The sequence below is a fragment of the Cuculus canorus genome, chromosome 4, assembly GCF_017976375.1.
Source record: "Cuculus canorus isolate bCucCan1 chromosome 4, bCucCan1.pri, whole genome shotgun sequence".
NCBI lineage: Eukaryota > Metazoa > Chordata > Aves > Cuculiformes > Cuculidae > Cuculus > Cuculus canorus.
In genome coordinates this window covers 46,171,868-46,193,619 of record NC_071404.1, presented here as the reverse complement: position 1 = coordinate 46,193,619, position 21,752 = coordinate 46,171,868, and the positions used below count along the sequence as shown (strand labels likewise).

Sequence of the window (21,752 nt, the reverse complement as noted above, 5' to 3'; positions counted from 1 at the left end):
CCAACCCCCAAATAAACAACAAATCACTCTCTAATGTATGACATGTCTATATACAGTAGCTTCAAATTCTTCTCTAGGCTTAAGAATCTCACCTGGAATTTTAATAGTACTTCTGAGCCCCACTGGTCTCCAACAAAAGCAATGGAAATTTAAAAAGCATTAAAAAAATAGAATCATAGAATAGAATGGTTTGGGTTGGAAGGGATCTTAAAGCCCATCCAGTTCCAACCCCCCTGCCATGGGCAGGGACACCTCCCACCAGATCAGGCTGCACAAGGCCCCATCCAACCTGGCCTTGAACACCTCCAGGGATGGGGCAGCCACAGCTTCCCTGGGCAACCTGTGCCAGTGCCTCACCACCCTCATGGTGAAGAAATTCTTCCTAATGTCCAGTCTAAATCTGCCCCTCTTCAGTTTATAACCATTGCACCTGGTACTATCACTACAAGCCTTTCTAAACAGTCCCTCCCCAGCTTTCTTGTAGCCCCATGCCTACAAGAAGCCTGGAGGAGAAAAGGCTGAGGGGAGACCTTATTGCTCTCCACAACTACCTAAAAGGAGGTTGTAGAGAAGTAGGTGTTGGTCTCTTCTCCCAAGTGACAGGTGATAGGACAAAAGGGAATGGCCTCAAGCTGCGCCAGGGGAAATTTAGATTGGACATTAGGAAAAACTTCTTCACATCTGGGCAAGCACTGGCACAGCTGCCCAGGGAGGTGGTTGAGTCAGCTTCCTAGAGGCATTTAAAAGGCGTGTGCCTTGGGGACATGATTCAGTAGTAGACAGTTATGGTTGGAGTTGATGACCTCGAAGGTCTTTTCCAACCTAATGGTTCTATGATTCTATGAAAAACAGTTTCAGGACTGAAGTGCAATCTCTAAGCAAGAGAAAACAGTGTGGTGCTAAACACTGTACTTGGTAACTGCCTTTTGGAAAACATATCTTTAGTTTAGGTCCACAGGACCTCCTTTTGATGAAGACTGAAGTTGTGCATGAACGAGCTGGAAGCTCCTGCCAGGCACATGTAGCTAAAGAGCAGAGATTGTAGCTGTAAAATATATCTCAATACTCCAACAGATTTTTCACTTGCATTCGTAAGCAGAATAACCAAATACACATGTGCAAATGGCAAATAAGCCCCTACTCTTACAGAGCAGATAAGTACAAGTGAAGAAAGCAAATCTTGTCCTCCTGAGCTGGGATTTGGCTGTTACAACCCCTTCATTTCACTTATTTGGGCTGTAACATTGGTGAGCACATCTTTTGCATGCCCACAATCATGTTGCTACTCTTTACCAGTCTACTAGCCGCTTACTATATCTGTCTGTGCTCTTGAGCTGTGAACAGATTGCAAATTGATTTGAGCTGAATATAATCTAGTGCAACATAGAATCACAGAATCATAGAATAATGAGGGTTGGAAGGGCCCTCAAAGATCATCTAATTCCAACTGCCCTGCAGGGATGCCTCCCACTAGATCAGGCTGCCCAACCTGGCCTTGAACACCTCCAGGGATGGCAGCCGCAATTTCCCTGGGCAACCTGTGCCAGTGCCTCATCAATATCTGTTGGTTCAAACTCGTCCTCTTTATTAGCCCTGGGATGGCATTAGCCTGAGATTATTTCTGGCATATGAATTGCCTGCTTGGCATAATGACCATCTCTTCTCTTTTCCAGAGGTGATGGATCATTTCTGGTGGCTGCACTGGTGGTTTCTGTTTAGTTCATTAAGATACAGCGATACATAGGAAAGTGTTCCAAGGAGCTTTTACCTGCGGTCTCCGGTGTGCGGTTAAGGTAGGGGTGGGATGTCCATTCCGATGTGCTGCTAATGGCAGAGGAGCATGGCCAGCTCGTTTGCAAGCCAAGCCAGCCAGGTTTCATGTTTAACCTGAGGACCTATTTCAGTAGTTTCACTGGGGATGCTGAGGATCCCTGTTGGGTTTCAGGACCTCCAGTAAAGGTCAGCACAGCACCTCAAGGATGGGGAGCATCATCTATCCTTGTTTAAATTGCAACCTACAATGCGAACTCCATGGGGCGATGTGTCAAATTGAAGAAAGTCTGTTGTGTCCTCCCAGGCTGGTGAGGTTAGAGTGAAGATATACAAGGTTTAAAAGAATATACTGAGGGCAAGAGATTTCATGCAGGTTTGTTTTTTTCAAGTTTACATACAGAGTAAAGTGTACGTGGTGTCTGACTGATTGACTGATTGGTAGATGCGATGTGTGGCAATGGTTTAAGGGCTAATGTCTGCCAACATATAAAGCGTCATGTTACAGTTGTTTCCTTTCTGTTTCTTTTGAAATAAATTTGGCTTATTTTTTACTGCTTTTTGAAAGGAAAGTAAATTTGAAATGCAGATGCTGGTAGCAGTCCAAGGAAAAAATTCTCCATTTTGTAAGAAAACTTCTCTCGTACATGATGTTTATTATTATTAGTAGTAGTAGTAGTAGTAGCAGCAGTAGTAGTAGGAGTAGTAGTGTTCACCCTGGCCCTGTAGTTCTCTTTTTTTTTACAAGTAAACTTCCCCCTCATTTGTAAACCATGAAATTTGTAAACCAGCTTATTTCCTGGTGTCCTTATAAAGCTTTAGAGAATCAGAGGACAAATTCATCTCTGTAACGATTTCATTTGTTCTATAAGATATAGTCTAAAGTGAAATTTAGTCCCAGAACTTCAATAAATCATGACAGCATTATTAATTAGAACATGTACTTTATTAAGTTTTCCGTTACATGCTGCTATTTGTTGTCTTCTTGCATGTCATTATAATTCATAATTCATTACTAAGAAGGTGACCAGTAGGCTGTATGTGCTTTTACTGCTATTTTAAGGCCAAAGTGAACAGCTCCACTCATTAATGTTTAAGAACTTGCTTGCTTCCAGAACAAGAAAATAGCATTAATTCTCATTTACAAGAAACCTTTGAAGTAATATTTGTTACCAGTAAATGCAAGAAATGAGGATGTTCAGTCTCACCAGGGATAAACATTTATGTTTGCAGTATTCTTTTCATAGTATGACACTATTACACCAGTAGTTGTTAGAAGGACATTTCTAAATCAATGCTGTTTCAAAATTTAATTTAGTAAACACTGTAGTTCATTGTAGCCCAAAAAGATTCTGTTCCCTGACTCCAAGACTGCCTCGAGGGGCACATTCAGCTCTGAAAAGCCATGATCTAGTGACCGTGACTTGTCCCACAGGGGTTTGTGTAAAGAGGGTTGCACCACTGGCAGACGTGTCGGCACAACAAACACAAAGGACAGCAAGCAAATAGTCATTCCTCAAAGCACACACATACACCTCTGCCAGTAAGTGCCTTTTCAGTACAAAATTACTGTACAAAGGGATGTCCTGGAACAGCATCAGGTCCATGTTGTATTATTACAGTTCCTAATAGCATGTGTGTTGTGGTATCACTACCATGAAAAGCCTGAGAACAACTTCTCATTAACCATATGAGTTGAAGGAGGGAATACGAAGCAAAAAGGATTATGTGTCCTGTTTTGATATCCTCTTTGATATCATTATTCAAAGGAAGTTGAGCTGTGGTTTTGGTTGTACATAAGGCTTCATCTAATCCTCAGAAACTGTCAGCCTAATGGTAATGGTTGGAATCATGAAGGAAAAATTGCATCTCATAACCGGCATGCTAGTGTAGATTTAGTTCTGACGCCAAAATGTTTTTTCTATATACGCATAAGTTTACCAGTATAGGTGACTCTGTATGTGGTTCTAGATTTTGACTGGTTTTTGCTGATAAAACTCTCCAGGCAAAACCTTTGCAGTGCAGACAAGGCCTCCGCTTACCAGATAAGCAGTTGTGGTATCCCTGTCCTGGGGCATCTGCTCATTTGACACAAAGCTGCAAACCTGGTTTGGGATGACACACATGTTGTTCATGCTAAATCCCTAGGGAAACACAGCCACGCAAGTCTCTTGGGGAAGCCAATGAAAAGTAGTGGAGCTGCAAGGGTCAACAGCTGAGTTTCAAAGGGGAAAACCCATCTGAAGGCAGATGGAGCCTGGGAGTTTCCCATGCTGGGACTCTGCAGCAGGTCTGGGGGCTCCGTGCCAACCCCTGCAGTCTGGTCCCCAGTATCCCCTGCACAGACACAGCCACACTTCTTCATAGTGGAGTGAAGAGTGCTTAATGACTGAAGAAGGACCCTGTAAGTTACTGCAGAATGTGATGATGGTTTAAGCATGGATTTAGGATAAATATTGTACATTTAAGTAAGATTTGTTTTGGCTGAGCCAGGATAATTTAAGAGTAATTTTCTAGCTCAGGACTAGTGAGACCTTGTTTCAGTGCTGCTGTACCACAAGCTACCCATAAGCCTTGGACAAGTGTTCAGCATCACTATGTCCCTTCCCTGTATGTAAAATTAGGATGACTGAACTTCCCTCAGAGGTACATGGTGGGGAAACCTGCATTTAAGGCTGGGAGATGCCCAGAATCAGTGATAATATATTGAATAGCATCTTTAAATGGAAATAACATGGTAATGATGTCAGTTTTGGCCTTAGGCAGATTTCTTTAATCCCTGTAGGGAGAAATTTGTGTTCTTCCAAATGTAATAGTGTTGGTGATGTCCTCATGCAAGGGATCAAATGTAGCAGAGTAAGAGCTCCTTGAGCCATGGCTGATTTTGGTCCAAGCTGTTTAATAATTAAACTAGTCAGGTTACACAGTCTCCACAATATGGGAATCTCCATTTAGTTTACAAGAACTTTGACAACAGCACAAATACGGGAAAAGGGGCCTAAACCAAGCAATTTTAGCTGTTCTCTCTGTTTATCGCAAAATCTCCCACTCCATCAAATCAATCTTTGAAATGGAACCTCAGCCCATGGCTTGCACGTGCCTTTGCATCTTCATGTCTTCAGATATCAGTATGAATGACTCCAGAAAAGTGTGCTGGCCCTCACTCAGCATATTTTACTTAATTCATTATATTGTGATCACAGGATTATAGGATATACAGACACTGAAATGTTAAAACTCTGCTAATAGGAGAACCATATTCTTATAAGCATCAGAAAACATTTCTTAGTATTTTGCTATGATTACAAATAACTTCATGCTGTATTCTTTTAAAAGATTATAAAAAAATTAAATAATGTTTATGACATGTTTTATATTAAAAAAGGAAAACAGCAAATTATTATGTAATATTTAATTATCTTAATTCGTTTACTATGTCACATTTCTAGAGTAGTGGAACAGCATTATTTTATGCTTACAATATTAATCTGATCTTTAGTTAGAGCTAAACATTTTCACTCAAAATTATTAATGTTGTTAACATTATATGCTCTTTTTTTATCTTGTACTTAAAAGAGACCCAAAGGCCTGAATACCTATCCAGGTACCACTATTTAGAAGAATGTAACAATCTGTATGATGTGAGTTTAGATTCAAATCTAATATGATATTTCTGAAACATTTGTTTCAGCAGGGAGATTTTCAGCAGGGAGGTAAGAAAAGGTGTCACAGACTGACATCTGATGATGTTTCTTTTCGTTCGATGTTCACCTTTCCCGCTTTTCTGAAAGACTTGTGTTTTTTTAGAAAATGTAAACCTAAGCAGGAGGTACTTTTAAGGATTTAAACATCTATTTGATGCCAGCATCAACAGGGGTCTCTGGGACATGTAGATAAGCATTGTCCAGAGAAATTGCTCAATGACAAATGTATTTGGGCATGCAGTGAAGAGAAAGGTTGATTATTAACAGAGGTACAGTCATTGCTCAGAAGGGCTGGTCCTATCACTGTCAAGCTGGGAAATTAGGGTAGCTGCCTATATATATTGCAACAGAGAGGTCCTGTCCCTATCAGAGCTGCTGGTGGGAGAAAGTCACTGAGCGGCTCAAGCAAGCCAGCACCATGAAACTGCTCCTGTTGTTCCTGTTCTGCATTTCCTCCGTTAAACCCCAGGGCTTTACTGACTATGACGGGGAGGTTGTAAAACTGATCATAATTAATAGTAATAATAAGAGTAAAAAAGATTAATTTTATTTAATTGCATGCATGGCTTATTCAGCTTAAGTGAGTTAGCTAAGGTAGAAACTGTGGGGAGAAATGATCCGGTGCATGGTTTTTTCTGCTTCAAGTGTTCAAAGAAATAATCTTAGTACTGTTTGCTCATGTACATGTAACTGCGCAATAGTTATTTTCTAGTTTTGGATACTTTTTCTTCCTATTTCTTTTCTTTCTCTATAGGGAATGAAGAATGTCTGATGGTAAGATTAGCTACTTAGCTGAATTTATTAAGGGTAATTAATTCGTCAGTTGCAAAAATGTTGAAATATTTGATTTATCATGGCCTATCTTAAAGACAGTAAAAACTTTTCTATGGATTCAGTAGACATTGAAAAAAAATTAAATGCTAAAAAAATATAGCTTTTTATTTCAAATGGAGAGGTAACAATTGTTAACAAAAAGGTAAAATATTAGAGTCAATCTAAAATAACACTTTAAGCTATATTTAGTTTTGTTTAAATAAAATTTTTTAAGGGGAAATACAATTTAGTATGCTCAATAAATTTTTTATATTTTGAAAATCGCTGCAAAAATTAAATAGGTCAGGCTGCTCAGAAATGAGATTTTTTTCTCTTACATGATTAAGCATTTGTGTCTGTATATTGACTACTGATAGGGCTACTGAGCTAAATAATTTTCAGCAATTGTGTGATTTCCGTGCTGCCTACTTTTGAAACTACATGAAGCCTTTGATCCTGGATCCTTACAAACATTTGTCATTTGTAGCTAATTCTGAGTGGGATTGAAGATGGACGAAGATTTTGACCCAGCTGTTCAAAGAGCAATTAATTCTAACGGTTTAGTTTCAGCAATTGCTTGGGAGCAAAGCCTGTTTTCTTTGCTCAGCCTCTTAGACTTTCTTGTTTCTGGCAGTGATGAGGAATCTATGCATCAGAGAGAGCGCTAAAAGCCTACTCTGGCAGGTGTTATTGAATGGTTTACCTAATTCCATCAGTTAATAACTGGCTTGTGCCCTGAGACCTGATGATGAGTTTGTGGTATGATTTTCTGAGATCTTATAAATTTTCTTGTATTCCAATGAAAAATTTGTATGCTGATAATGTAATGATGAATATTCTTCTTAGCCCCAAGAATGTCTAGTTAATTTTTTTTCTTTTTAATCCTGTTACTTTGAGTTTCATCATGGTTAGCATCTCTTAACTCTATAAACTGTATTCCTTGTTCAGATTGTACTATTGAAATATTGTTTTGCTTTGGTTTGAAGACTTTTTATTTTGTCTATATAGGTGGAGGAAGTGTGACTAGTCTTACCAGGGAGGGCATAGTAGTGACTGTTACATAATGTCAATATAGTATTTCCATATTGCTTTTTTCATTCCATTACATGGTTTTCTTTGCTGTTTAAAATACTAGAGTGCTGAACAGATGCCTCTAACCTGTGCATAACATTTTACCATAGCAATCCTAGATTCAGAGTTTCTTCTTTGTCTGCCTTTGTAGGATGATGCCCCTCCACCTGACCCTCGAGGCCACCGACCTGTGGACAAAAGGCGAGAAGCAGCCCCCACACTCCGACCTGTGGCACCTCCCATCGGCGGAATCGGATACCAGCCCCGGCCACCAAAGCGGGTGAAGCCCAGTGACAAGAAAGAACGTATCATCTACCCCGACGCTGGTGGCTGCAAGCATCCTCTGGAGGAGCTGGTAGGCTTCTGCCTGTTGAAGCAGCTGATACCATACTGCCCTTTTCCTCTAGAATGCCCAATACAGAGTTTTCTTTGCCAAATAAGGGATGGTCATTCATTTAAAGCTGCCTGACTTTGCATCTTTTTGCTTGAGTTTAGTAGTTCTGCATTCAGGGGAGAAATGGCACAGAATCCATTAGTCACAGTCAGACAGCCTACAGCAAAGATGGGGAGATGAGATTTCATTCACTACTTAGGTCTCATGGAAGAGCATGCAAACCCGCTGACATCTAGCACACTCCTTGCTGCCTTGCAGCAATTTCTCACACAGTCCCTCCTGTGCTCTCTGCTGGAAAATGCAAGCTGTAATGGTGCTGAGAGGCATCTTAGTGTCTGAGAGCAAATTTGAGCGTTGGAGGTTTCCCACAAATGAAGTCTGTTAAAGCTTAATGAATACATGATTATGGTAGAGTCCTGCCATTGCCTGGGTATTTTCATTCTCATGGGACTTCAGAATTCACTGCCTATTTTTAAAACACTGTTTTCCGTGATAGTGCAGTGCTTGTTGCAGAAGCTTCTGTTGCAGCTTCTTGAGATGATAATTTTTTAATTAATCATATGGCCATTTCATGAGAGATACATATTACGAGGTGTAAAGAGTATGGTTGATTCTCTGAAGCTAGTGAAAGAGGAAGGAGGTAGATAGGAACATGCACAGGTCTCTAGGTAGTTCCTGACAGGCTTCGCTCATAGTTCAGATGGCTTAACACTGTGAACACTTCACAGTGTAGAAAAATGAAAAGCAAGTGGTGGACCAAAACAGTTTGAAGAGAGAGGGCTTTTCCCAAGATCTTCAACAAAAGAGCTTCGGGAGATTCAGGGCTCCTTCTTGCCCTCCAGAGTGAAGCTTCTTTGTAGGAGTTAGGTGTCCTTCATCCTTATCTAGGTGTTTAAATATTTGGCTTCACATCAGGAAGGTATGGATATTCCCTGATGAGATTAGAAACTTTTTATCTTGGTTTCTATTGACAGCCTGTTTTAATTTTTTTTTTTAAGGGAGTGCTGTGTCCAACTGGATGTGAGCTGCAAACCACACTGGTAAAACAGGAAAAAAATGTAAAACCAATTGTTCGTGACCTAAAGGACAAAGTGGGCAAACTGTCTGAAACATCTACAACTTTCTATGAATATGTGAATGTTCTAGATGATAAATTGGTAAAGACACAAAAACAAAGAAAAGGTATGCTATTTCTATGAATTATTAGTGTAAACGGTATTGCAATTCCATTGGCACTGCTACTATTACTTCTTAATGAGGCTTCTTAAAAAAGCTACAGTGAAATACCTAGCAATGTAGGATTCCCTGATCATGTCCTCTTATATTTTAAGAAAAAAATCCTTTGAGAGAGGCAAAAGAGTGGGTCTCATGGTAAGGCAAAGTTCATATGATGCCCATAAACACAAGGGTCATACATTTCCCCCTTACCTGCTTTCTTATGTCCATCCAAGCCCCTTATGCCCAGGTCCTGGCTTGGCACCACATGGAAAAAAGCTAATTATATTTATTTGGCAGGATATAGCACGATTGATAGATCTAGAAAAGAAATATCTAGTACAGAAATAATAATACACATGTACCACTTTCCTGAGAATATCTGCATAGGTTTTGCACATTGTGGAAAAGTAATCAAAAGAAATGCATATCCTTCTTCTCCTCTAAGGAAAAACGTGACTTCTCAAATTGTGCTTACAGGTTGCCCTTTATTATTTCATAACTGGAAAACATGTTGAAAACTAATCTGCTTTTCATGTCTTTGTTTTTTCTAGACAATGATGATATACTTTCTCAGTACAATACAGAAGTGGAATTGCATTATAGTTATATAAAGGATAATCTGGACAATAACATTCCATCTAGCCTCAGGGTCCTCCGTGCTGTTGTGGATTCTTTGCACAAAAAGATACAAAAACTGGAAAATGCCATTGCAACCCAGACGGACTACTGCCGTTCCCCATGTGTGGTTTCCTGCAATATTCCAGTGGTTTCAGGCAAAGGTAGTGATTTAACTATAACAACATCTCTTTTCACTTTTATGTCCCTGTGCAAACGGATAGGTGCATCATTTGATTGGTGTGAATGTTCCTCTGAAGCCTGTGCCTTTTGTTAGGATAGCAGAAAAGATTGAAGGTGATCCTAAATGAAAAAAATCCTTTATGATTGCTTGTACTGGTCAGACCAAAGATCCTCTTACCCAATATTAGTCTTCATTAGTGGCCAGTAGCCATTTTGAAGAAATATATGCTGCAGGGTCTTTATAAGGTGGCGGTGATATGTTTGTGACTGTCATAGATGTACCCTTGATTTTTTTCAGTCAAGAAAGGTTTTTATTTCACAAGCTTCTCTAATTAAAAAAAAAACATATTGAAAAGTATACTCTCCTCCATCACCCAGAAATTTTAGAAATTCCTATTTGGAAAAGGACAACAATGCAGGAGCACTGTTATTTTTTTTTTCCCGATTTTTTCACACGATGTACCACAGAAATAAAAATGAAAGTAAAATTAGATATATCTTTAAAATTATTTCACTATAATCAGCAAACCAAGGGGTAAGAAGATTGTTGAACAAATTCAGAGCTCTTTCAGACTCTCTGGTTTATTCTTGCAGAATGTGAGGATATTATCAGAAAGGGAGGTGAAGTATCCGAAATGTACCTCATCCAGCCAGATCCTTTCGTGAAACCATACAGAGTATACTGTGACATGGAAACAGATAATGGAGGTTAGTGTGAAAAAACTATGTTGTTAAAATATTAATTAACATGGATACTACAAAAAAAATCATAATAGTAATTTTCATTTTATACAAGCTAATATGGAGTTATGTCTTCTGTGATTACTTTGGAATGAAGTCTTTGGTTCATTCAGAAAAGTCTTACTGATCATCTTCAGATGTACAGTAGGATAATTCTGTACTGAAAATGGAAATAAACTGTTGGGATGGGGCTGGTAGAGAAAAACGTACCTTGCTATGATGAGAATGGGCAACGTATGAGTGGGCAGGCGAGGAAGGCCTGGCTCATTTCTTAATATGCTACTATGCATTAAACCAGGGCAGTCCTTCAAGTTCTGCTTTTTCCACCTTTTCTTATGAAGCAAGGTGCTACTTAAGTGTGAGTAAAAATGGCAAGGCTGAGCTCCTAAGCAGTAAAAACTCGGACTGCTACAAGGAAGCCATACGCTCCCCGCGCTCTCAGATGAAGACAAAAATGTTGTATCTCAACATTTTGTACTGGTTTCTCAATGGCAACTTGATCTAAATACTGTTACTCCTGCAGGCTGGACTTTGATTCAGAATCGCCAGGATGGCAGTGTTAACTTTGGAAGAGGGTGGGATCATTATAAGAAAGGATTTGGAAATGTTGCAAAGAGTGGAGGGAAGAACTACTGTGATACACCAGGTAAAATGCTGAGTATGAAAGGCTAATCTTTCTGAAACTCTTTTCTCATATTTCTTGAAGCTCTTTGATTTTTTTTAGAATTAACTAATTCACTTTGGCAGACCTATAGCAAATCATATAGTTGCCATGAAATACATTGTGAAGTCTATTTCACAGAGCTCTCATTTGTTTCTCAGGTGAATATTGGCTTGGAAATGACAGGATCAGCCAGCTTACCAAAATAGGGCCAACTGAAGTTTTAATTGAAATGGAGGACTGGAATGGTGATAAAGTATCAGCCCATTATGGAGGTTTCACCATACAGAATGAAGGAAACAAGTATCAGCTCTCAGTTAGTAACTACAAAGGCAATGCAGGCAATGCACTAATGGACGGAGCTTCACAGCTGCATGGAGAAAACAGGACAATGACAATTCACAACGGCATGTTATTCAGTACTTATGACAGAGACAATGATGGATGGTATGTACTTGCATTACACGTTTAAAATACTGCTTAAAATAGAGCTGAATATAGACTGTTTCTCTAATTCGCTACATTGTCTGTGTCTAATTTGCTACACTATGATGACGTTTATGAATAAAATAATTGTTTATATTGGGGAAGATGTGCAGTTCTCATTGTTTTATATCTTTAAATTGCATTGATATTGCAATTATCATTATGAACTGCAAGATATTGTAGCTATCAATTGGTAAATGAAAATGACACTACCAAAGAGATGCAGCTAAAATTTGACTTGTTTTTCTTAGCTGCTTCACCTTCTAAATGCACTGTGTAGCACACACTTGTGATGACTAATCTTTTACAGAAAGTTCAGAGAGGATTTTAAATGTTTATTACATTATGAAGTTTTTTGTACAGGGGTAAGTGTAGGTACTCTATTGATCTGTTGGTTTACAGTTCATCTGTCACTTAACACTTTCTTTTCCCTCATCAGGTTAACTGCAGATCCAAGAAAACAGTGCTCCAAAGAAGACGGTGGTGGATGGTGGTACAATCGCTGCCACTCAGCCAACCCCAACGGCAGATACTATTGGGGAGGAAGCTACAGCTGGGATATGGCAAAACATGGTACAGATGATGGTGTTGTATGGATGAACTGGAAAGGGTCATGGTATTCGATGAAGAAGATGAGCATGAAAATCAGGCCATACTTTCCACATTAACTGTCATAAAGTATACAGAATCAGGGCTTTTCTTTTGAAGTTTGTACATGGTTATCTTTTTAGGCATGGTATTCAGGCTTGTCTATATATATATGAGAAACAAATATGTATGTATGAGCATATTGTGACCAGAAGTGAAAAACTATGTCAGCTGTAAGTCAAAATATGACCGATGAAAATAACTTACAAATGTATCTTGTTCCATTTTTCATTTGTTCATAAGACAGAAGTAACTTGTATAGAATAAAACTGATAAAGTACCCAAACCCTGACTTGTTTCACTCTTTTACAAAGGACTTTCATAGCACTTTTAAAGAGAGAAAGGATTATTTTTAAATGTTTTCAAAAAATTAAATAAAGCCTTAAAACTAAAGTTTTATTCACATGATTCCTAAGTGTTTATGCACTATCCGGGGCAAAGCGAGTACATTTCATCAAACAAGTGATGGTAGTTTTAATTTATGTCATAAAGGGTACAGTAACTACCTGCTTAACAAGTTGAGAAGGAATAAAATAAAAAGATAGTATCTAACACATGGGTAGGTCACCAGTCACTTAGTTCAAATCCTGTGTGCTGGGTAAAATATGCCCTTTCCTGGGACCTAGCTCACCCACTGTGGCTCATAATATTCTTTTCACCATACTACATCCTTTTATCATAGAAAATAATGCAGTATTAGAAGATTTGGCTGGCGTGTCTTTCACACAATCATACTTGTGGGACTAGTGCAATTAGTGACTCAATCATAGAGTAGGCTGAGGTTGGGTATTTCATTGAAGCTGGTGGTCTAGGCCCCCTCTGCAGCCAGAAACAGAGGTTGTCCCAGAGACAGGACTTCCCAGCCTTGGTAGGCAGGATCAACCGTGTCTCAAAGGGGACTTCCTCTACAAAGGAAGGGACTCAGATCATCACTGGTAGGTGGATTCCCATGTCTCATATTGATAGTTTAATCTCTCATGAAACGTCTCATGTTGCTTTAACCTGTGGGGTCCAGGAGGAGACATCGTGGCAGTGTCTCACTACACGAGCAGGAACGTTCAGCATCCCCACCATCCACTGAGGCTAGGGGATAAAAACACAAGGTGTAAAGCAGAAGCACCTTATCCAAAAGCCCAGACACTTCTCTGTGCGTGCCTGTAAAGATGTCTTTGCTCTTCAGCACTCTCCAAGAATGTTAGACAGTGACTCTGTTTGTGTTTCAAAGTCAGCTGCTTTGCCAATATTTGATGATACTGTTAAATGATATGAAAGACGCTGGCCAGTGAGATTGGAGGGAAGGAAGTTTGTTCATGCTTGTTTCTCAGTAGAAGCACAGAAAGATTAAACAGAGTAAATACTTGTGTAATTTTATGTCATAAGGTACAAAGGTAAATACAGCATGTCCTTGTGTAACCAATGTAACTGTTTTTCCATGCAGCCAGCATTTTCTAAAAAATCCTTACTACTCACTGTCAGCAAATTGCTGATTTAAGACTCTTATGTGTAGAAGAATACTTGCTTTACACATGTGCCAATAAACATTCTAAATCAAGGAAACATATACTGTAGCCGTGCAAGTGGTCCTCATCTTGTTTGTGCTGCTTACAGTCATGACCTTTTAGTGGTCGCTAGTAAGTAACAGCCTGTTTGAGTTTTAATGAGTTATCATTAACTATCTTATTTTGAAGCTACAGTGTGCATGTCAAACTACCTAAAATTTGTAAATGGGATGGAAAGTCTTTTTCTATATTTATGAAATCAAAGCTAAGGGAAACTTAAAAGTGAGTCCTGAAATGCACATATCGTTTAGCAAAGTGCAGTTCATGTTAGGTGCGTAGCAAAAGGGACAACCAAAGCCACTCGTAGCTCTGCCCGAGAACTGACTCCCACCACTGTTGCGCTCCACTTAAAAGGGAAATGAAAGGAGACTGCCCAGAAGTGTGACTGTCAAACTTGATTAGACCTTCATGGTTCATGTTAATTGAGGCAGGAGTTCATGGTAAACATAGCTCTAAATTATTTTGCTTCTTTAACCCTCTTAAGCAAAGTAAATAATTAAAATTATAAATATGTTTATCTCTAGTCAAGGCCTGAGCTGCCAAAGACATAGACATAGTCAAAGACGTAGACAAAGCTTATATTATAAGGGGTTTAAAATCAATATTTCCTTTGAAAAGTTTGTCAGTTATAAATAAGATGGAAGAACTATTTTATTAATAATTAATCAATGTTTATTTTTTAAGCCACAGATGTGTCCAGTTGCCTTCAAATTCACAGGGTAAAGATACATCATGTACATACATGTATAAAAAAATCTTTCCTACTTAGTTGTAACATATATATCAAAAGCCTGTCTTTCTACAGGGTTTCTATGGGCCTGATTTTCATTCTAACAATTTTGAGGGAATAGTCAGAGGCTCTAAATGGCAGCCAGACCACACCATTTTCGATCTCATAAGGAATGTTGTACCTAGGGTCGTAGTGGCCCCCCAGGTAGTAAATGCCATTGAGGTTGGCTGCCTGGCAGCTATTGTACCACCAGCCACCCCCGTACATCTCTGCACAGCTCTCCTCCCAGTGATCCTGGTCCCGGTCGAAGGTGCTGAACCGCATCTGGGCATGGGAAGTGTATTCAGTGCCCTCCTCCAGCCAGCCGGTGATCAGCGCATCCCCAGCAGTCCCCTCGTAGGAAGACACAGCAAGGGCATACCCTTCGGATTCAGACCCTACCCGTACGATATACTCTGCATACACAGCATTCCCATCCCAGTCCTCTAACTCTACTCGAAGGAGAGTGTTGTTCTGAGTCAGCAAGTGTATGTTTTCATTGCCCAGCCATAACTCTCCTCGCCCTCTGCCATCCACGCTGCCGAAACCTCTCTTGTAGTCTTGCCAGGTCCGGTTAAAATTCACTGATCCATCCATTCTCTGTTGGATCAATAGCCATCCTCCCAAAGTGGTCTCTTGGTCGCAATAAACTGACAAAACCTTATTGGCTCCCGCTGGCTTGATTTTGAAAATGCCACTTTTGGCACCAAAAGTGTGTTTCTGGCGGATATCATCACAGTCTAAAAAAAAAAGTTGATCTGGTTTGACAGGAGTTATCAGCAAAATTTAATAAAATGTTCAGAGGAATCCAAGTACCAATAGCTCTGAGGAAAACTGTTAAACATGTCTTGGACTATACTAGGTATAGTGACAGGCAACATTAAAAAGAATTCAGAAAGGAAAGTTTTACATACTTTTAAAATTGTAAATTGTCTATGTAGTACTCAATTATTAATGAAATATTTTCCTTGTTTTTTTCTGAGATGGCAACAAACAGACACAGTGCTTGCATTTTATCATCACACTGTTGTACTGCAGTATCTAAACCCAATGTGTCAGATTGGTTATGAATGGAGATTGGCTCAACTACCTCAATAACTACTTCTGCGATGCCTGTGTACCTTTCCCAGTGTTGTGTCTCCTTTGCTTCAATCTTGACGGTCTGAAGCTGCGTGCATGAAAGTCTGGGGTATCCTCTGCACTTTGATCGTGTTGTACCCCACCTAGCTGCTCAGTTATTTCACGGGTCTTTAGTGATTTGGTTTCAAAAGTGGAGCCTCCCTTGTTGAAACTAGAAGAGGCGCTGGTCACTACAGTCTTGGAGTGACTTGCACTGCCAGATGGGAATCCAGATGGATGAAGTTCTCCAAAGTCGTCCTCTTCCTCCTCTCCTAAGTCTGTAAATTTGCCTTTCCCCCCAGAAGACCCTGGACGACTGGATACTCCAGTACCTAAGTGGCTACTGCCTGTGCCAGTTACGTGGCTGGTAGTTGAAATGCTGCTAGACCCAGCGAAGCGTCTATTAGTAGTGGATGGAGAGTCAGGGGAAAAAAATGATTCTATATCAGGGAATCCTCCTTGTAAAAAGGAGCAGTCTGAGCCATCAGAAGAAACCATTTTTTCAACTACTTCCTCTCTAGGGCCATCAGGGCCGGTGACAATTTTTTTGGTGCTAGTTTTAGTGCATCTACGGACAGTGGAGGAGGTTTTGTCTCCCGTACTAAGGGTTTCTCTCCCATGAGTAGGAGTAATGAATTTGCGTGAAGGTCCATCCCCCCTCGCTTCTGCCATGTGGTACAAGCTGTCACCTCTGGAGGGGCTTGTATCTGTTTCTGATCTTTCTAATACTGCTTCCACCTGCCTAATGTTATTAATTATGTTCAGAGCTTGCATTTCTGGCAGAGGCTTATGCTTAAAATGCTCAGGAACATTTGAGTCCTTAAGTGGTCTCATTTTCAGTGTGCTCAAGGTGGTGGTTTGAAGCTCTGGGTGCAAGTTGATGGAGTTGGCTTGGGTAAGCTGCTTCTGGATGTTGTCATAGCTTTCTTTGTCCACCTGGTAATCAAAACTTCTAGCACAGGTTCCTTTGCAAGCTCGTATCTTAATATCAATGTCCACCTAAATAAAGGGAAAGAAATAATTTGGTTAGGGAGCTTTCCTGGCTTTCTCTTTAATTGGTCTGGAGAAAGTTGGGAGCTGCCTTGGTACCTCCCACTTATAGCTGAGCTTTTTCAAAGCTCAGTTTTGAAATAATCTGTTTTTATTTCCACTCTAACTATGACGTGCAATAGCACACTGCACGTGAGCTCCATGGAGACGCATGTTGTAGCACGTTCCCAATCTCTTCTTTTATTCTTGGGGTGTCTCTGGGTTTGGATACAGTGCTGCAGAGCTGGGCATACTCCCAATGGCATGGAGACTGGCGCAGTAATGTCCTTCAAGAAGAGGGGAAGACACTGGGCTTGTCCCAGAGCCTGTTGTGGCCCTGCTGTGAGACCTGCCATCCTGGGGTTACCACTGCTTTCCCAAACGATCCAAAAGTCATTTGATCCAGAGATCAAAGTAGGCTTTTGAGTAAAACCACTGTTTGTGCCAGGACTTTTCCTTGCATGACCATCAGAAGAATCACCCCCAACCTGGGCACACAGGCTATGATGCCAGCACTGGTGTGGCAGCACCAGCAAAGGACAGGACATGTTCCCCTCATCCTAGCTGCTCAGCAACTCCTTACAGGAGGAAAAATGCCCATACAGAGACAGTTTTCAGCTAATACAACATCCTTGCTGCCTGTCTGAGAGCAGAAGCAGCAGATGGGACCAGGAGTCCTCCTGAGCTCATGCTGCTTCCCGCACAGCAGGAAAAGAAAGCTAAGCTGCACAGAAATCAACTCATTTGGGGGTTCGCCTCAGCAGGCCAGGTCCTGTAAGAGCTGCATCATGTTTTCTTCCAGAGGGAGCACTTCCCCCCACGTGCAGTGCAAGGGATAGACCCTTCTCCTGTAGCTAAGCTCTGGAAAGAATGGAAATTATGTAGCTACCTACCTCCAAGCGCTTCATCTCCACCACCTGTTCCTGGATGCTGCTCTGCAGAGCTTTAATTCTGTTCACCTGAGTGAGAACTCTCTGCTTTAATGTCACAATTCTTCGCCTCAGTTCTGCTGACACGTGACCATAAGTCTCATCAGTCTCTGAAACAGTAAAGCATCAGTCAGCTATGCGTGATTGTCTTTCCTAAGAGAGTAGCATATTTTAAAATATACAATAAAAACATGCAATTAAGAACATATTTCTCATAGTACTGAGCGGGTAAAAATTACAGTAGTTTTTACCAATCAGCAGTTAAGAGCCTTTTATTACTACATTTATTCTGGCTTTTGATAATAAGGCCAGTGCAGCATATATTTTCACTACATATTGCTTATGCACATAAAAAATAATTCAGCCAGGATAATAAAACTTCTTGAAAGACACTTACGCTGAGCACTGTCCAGGTTTGGTTTTAGTACATTTATGGTTTCCACAATAATCCGATTGGATTTTTTATAGTTGTTTTGGTTTTCTGCAAGCAGCTTCTTGATTTTGTCTATTCTGTGATTATAATCCTGGTCTGTTTCATCAATCAGTCCTTGCATTCTGCAGCCTGATGGACATTTTGTACCCTAAGATTGGAAGAGGAAAATAACTGTTTTAATTGCCTGCAAGAGTGAACCTTTTTTTTAAAGTTACCTTTGCAGACTTTTGGCCAACACTGAAAACACATTAAAGAACAATAGGTTGAGATTCTGCTGGTTCTCTTCATCTGTCCTGCGCTATTCGTCCAGCGACATTGCCAAGGACTTGTATGACTTAGAGCAAGCCACTGGGGGATGATCCTTTACCTTGTACACCTCTAACACTGGTGAGATGGAATCAGTGAAGCGCGTTCTCAGAAACCTGTCATAAAGGGAGGATCAAGTAAACCCTTCATTTTCCCTCACCACTGTTTCTCAGGAGTGAAATTATATATATATATATATATATAAATACACATATGAGTATATTTTAAAAAAGCTGTTTTAAGACAAATTTTGTTGTCCAGTTTGAGCAAAGATGTCAGAAGCCAACTTATTTAAGAAAATTTTTGCTCAAAAAAGATTCATGTTCTCATAGGTTTTTACCAAGATTTCATCAGATAAAAGTAGCATAGAGATAGGCTGAGATGCAAGAAACAAGGAGACAAATTAACAGCTTGTACACAAAGACATAGAGTCAGTCTAATTATCTTACTGAACAGTTTGTCATCAGACTTCCTGAAAAGTAACTTGTGAAGTGTAAGTTGTTTTTTTTCCTGTGTTGTACATCTTTCTTGTGCCTTTCTCTTAACTACTCCCAAGGTGGTAATATCAAAATTCTGATAATCAATCCTTCTTCTTCTTCTTTTCTAGGAATAGCCTTCTTTTATTTCATTTTTTTCCTCTTCCAGACTTAGTTTGTCTTCTGATTCTGCACCCCTGCAAACTTCTCCCTCTTTCTTCATCCTCATCTTTTCCTTTCTTCCTTTCCCACAGGAGATCTCTCCAGGCTGCCCTAAGATGAGGTGATACCTGTCCTCCCTCAGACCTAAGGACTCACTGTGTGCTGGTTGCACGGCACCCATCATAGCAGTCCATCTGGTGTCTGTGACCACCCTTCTGATGGGCCTCACTTTTGCCCCTGTTGCTCATTGCTCACCCAGTCATCGTCTGCACAGATGGGCCAATTCTTCTCATAGTGGCATGTGGACTGGGACATGTGCTCCACAATCCTGGGACCGCGCACTCCTGCACCCTCCTTTTCAAAGGTAGTCTCTCCATCTTCTGCCTGCCAGGAGGGAAAAGGGGAAAAGCAAAACTGAGATTAACTAAACACCTGCCAAGAGAACAGAAACATAATGCTGGTGTCCTCATAGACTCAGTGGCATAGCTGACATGTGGAATTATAGTCACCTGGAAAACATCACACCAAATAGTGTAAGGATTTTATTCCTGACATTTCTTGTTAGATAGATTTTGCTTGTTGGTTGGAATAAAGCTTTCATTTCTTAAAATTAATACTGTTATGTAGGGAGCTGGTGATGCTCAGGATATATTATGATAATATTATTCCACAGGAATTTTGTGTTCTGTGTGTAAATATGAAATTACCTTGAAATTAGACTGAAAATGATTAAATTAAAGCAAATACTTTCAAAATCCCATGCTCTATTTCCATTAGCTGAAATATTCTGGAATTTTTATTTTCATTCTACCTCCTCCAATCTATAGAAAACTGGCTTAAACGTATATATGAATGGAATTTTGTCATTGGCATTTCTGATTTTAATCACAGTTTCTAACTGTAAACTTGTAGCACTATTTTGCCTGGCAAAAGGAGCAAGAAAGCTAATAACATTGTGATAAAAATAACAATGCCGGTGATGGATAGATTCCACTGTGCTAGTGCAAAGAAAAGAAATAAATTATACTGAGATTTTCTTCAAACCTGAGGAGCAAAGCTGCATACACACAAGCTAATTCTGAGCCGAAACAGTGTGAGGATTCCTACTGTGTTATTGCTCAAAAAAGGACTGGAAAAGAATTCTTCTTCATAAAAGAAAACCCTGTTTTAGGGCTTGAGATGTAATTAGGTCTGACTGGATTACTCTGCACACCTTAAGTTCTTTTTAAGCAGCATAATTAACATTTGGAAAAATTAATGCTTAATTATTATTATGACTAATGATTAATTCTCAGGCAGAGGAAGTTTTCCTAATTCTAGCCTCCAATGCCAAAACCTCAGTCCTGGGGAACTTGAATGTCATTATTAAAATTAGCAGATTAATGCTGGTTTGATTAATCCTGAGGATTTGGCCCAAGCACCTTTTAAAAGTAACAAATAAAAGTGTTACTTTTAGGTGATCTGTGCCCTTTCAGTGTTGACAGCTCAAATATAAATGCTTCTGTTTTGTTGCATCAGTTCCCTATAATTTCTGTCATTTGTTATAACATTCACATTCTTTAAGAAAACATTCAAAAAGAGAAACCGATAAGAATCTAACGTAAGATTATTGGCTGAGACCTAAATGAGAAAAGAACAAGGTTATATTAGCATAGTTGAAAATCAAGTCTGTCACTTTTCTTATCTAAAATTTGATTCTTACTTAACTCTCGTTTAACCTGATGTTACTGCCACAGGAATAATTCTTTTTTAATATGTATTTTATATAAAAGGTATTGTGTGTGCATCATTTGTAGGTGGAAAATCCTGCTGAAGTACCATCCGAAGAAGGTAGAATTCACCGTAATAAACATAAAGATCTCTGGCTGGCCAGAGCCACTAGCATCCAGTCAGTTAGGTTTAAGACTTGTAGCATCACCTATGAATCTAAGAATTTGTGTTAGCGTATCTGCTTTGCTGCTCCTGAAGGCAGGCAGATTCATCAAAACTGAATTAAACAAAGTTAGAGAGCTGGATACTCCAGAACTACTGATGGAAGTCCAGCAGTGAAGTGGTTACAGTACACTTGTACATATGTGCGTGCATTGAATTTCATGAGCTAGGTGACAGTCAAAATGTATCTGTCTAATGAATGAACATTAAATAAGTGCTCCTTATTCAAAAGAGAAAGATACAAAAAAATCAAGTAAGCAAACTCATACCCAGGCTAAGTTGAGGCACAGCAATACACACAGGATCCTCATTGATATCATCTTCAGGAGAAGAGCCAGCAGACTTCTAACTGAAAGGATGCTCTCCACTGGTCTTTTAGTGCAATTTAAACCTTAATGCAAAGCTGAGATTAATCATTATGCTCCCTTCTGTTTGCAGACAAAACATGCCAAATGCTCCCCTCCCCATTAGGTGATTACCTAACGCCTCTTGCACAAGTTTCTGAAGTTATTTGCTCCAGATAAATTTGTACAACACCAAAATGTGGGCAACACCATTTATTCCAGGAAAAAAAACAACTGTCTAGAGCTTAGTTTCTCGTAACTGGGTGTTCAGCTGAGATGTATGCAGAACCTAGCACGATCCAGCAATGCTTACCTACCAGAAGATACATACTGTTTGTGATGGGAATTTAGCTAGCATAATCAAAGGCTTGATATTTGGAAAAGGAAGTC

At 39.8% G+C, this 21,752-nt stretch overlaps 2 protein-coding genes across 2 annotated transcripts; one reads left to right on the top strand and one right to left on the bottom strand.

The window, feature by feature from the left end:
- The first annotated feature begins 5,808 nt into the window (after positions 1 to 5,808).
- On the top strand, positions 5,809 to 12,709 carry FGB (fibrinogen beta chain). Its single transcript, XM_009556377.2, has 8 exons — positions 5,809 to 5,967; positions 7,510 to 7,713; positions 8,751 to 8,934; positions 9,522 to 9,749; positions 10,363 to 10,476; positions 11,033 to 11,155; positions 11,332 to 11,617; positions 12,096 to 12,709. The coding sequence occupies exons 1-8, from the start codon at positions 5,893 to 5,895 to the stop codon at positions 12,322 to 12,324; spliced, it is 1,443 nt and encodes a 480-aa protein (XP_009554672.1). The 5' UTR covers positions 5,809 to 5,892; the 3' UTR covers positions 12,325 to 12,709.
- Positions 12,710 to 14,496: 1,787 nt separating this feature from the next.
- On the bottom strand, positions 14,497 to 21,428 carry FGA (fibrinogen alpha chain). The gene is made up of 6 exons (XM_009556376.2): positions 21,288 to 21,428; positions 19,342 to 19,470; positions 18,107 to 18,290; positions 17,674 to 17,819; positions 15,754 to 16,750; positions 14,497 to 15,372 (listed from the first exon to the last, which is right to left on the bottom strand). The coding sequence occupies exons 1-6, from the start codon at positions 21,336 to 21,338 to the stop codon at positions 14,663 to 14,665; spliced, it is 2,217 nt and encodes a 738-aa protein (XP_009554671.2). The 5' UTR covers positions 21,339 to 21,428; the 3' UTR covers positions 14,497 to 14,662.
- Positions 21,429 to 21,752: the final 324 nt, after the last annotated feature.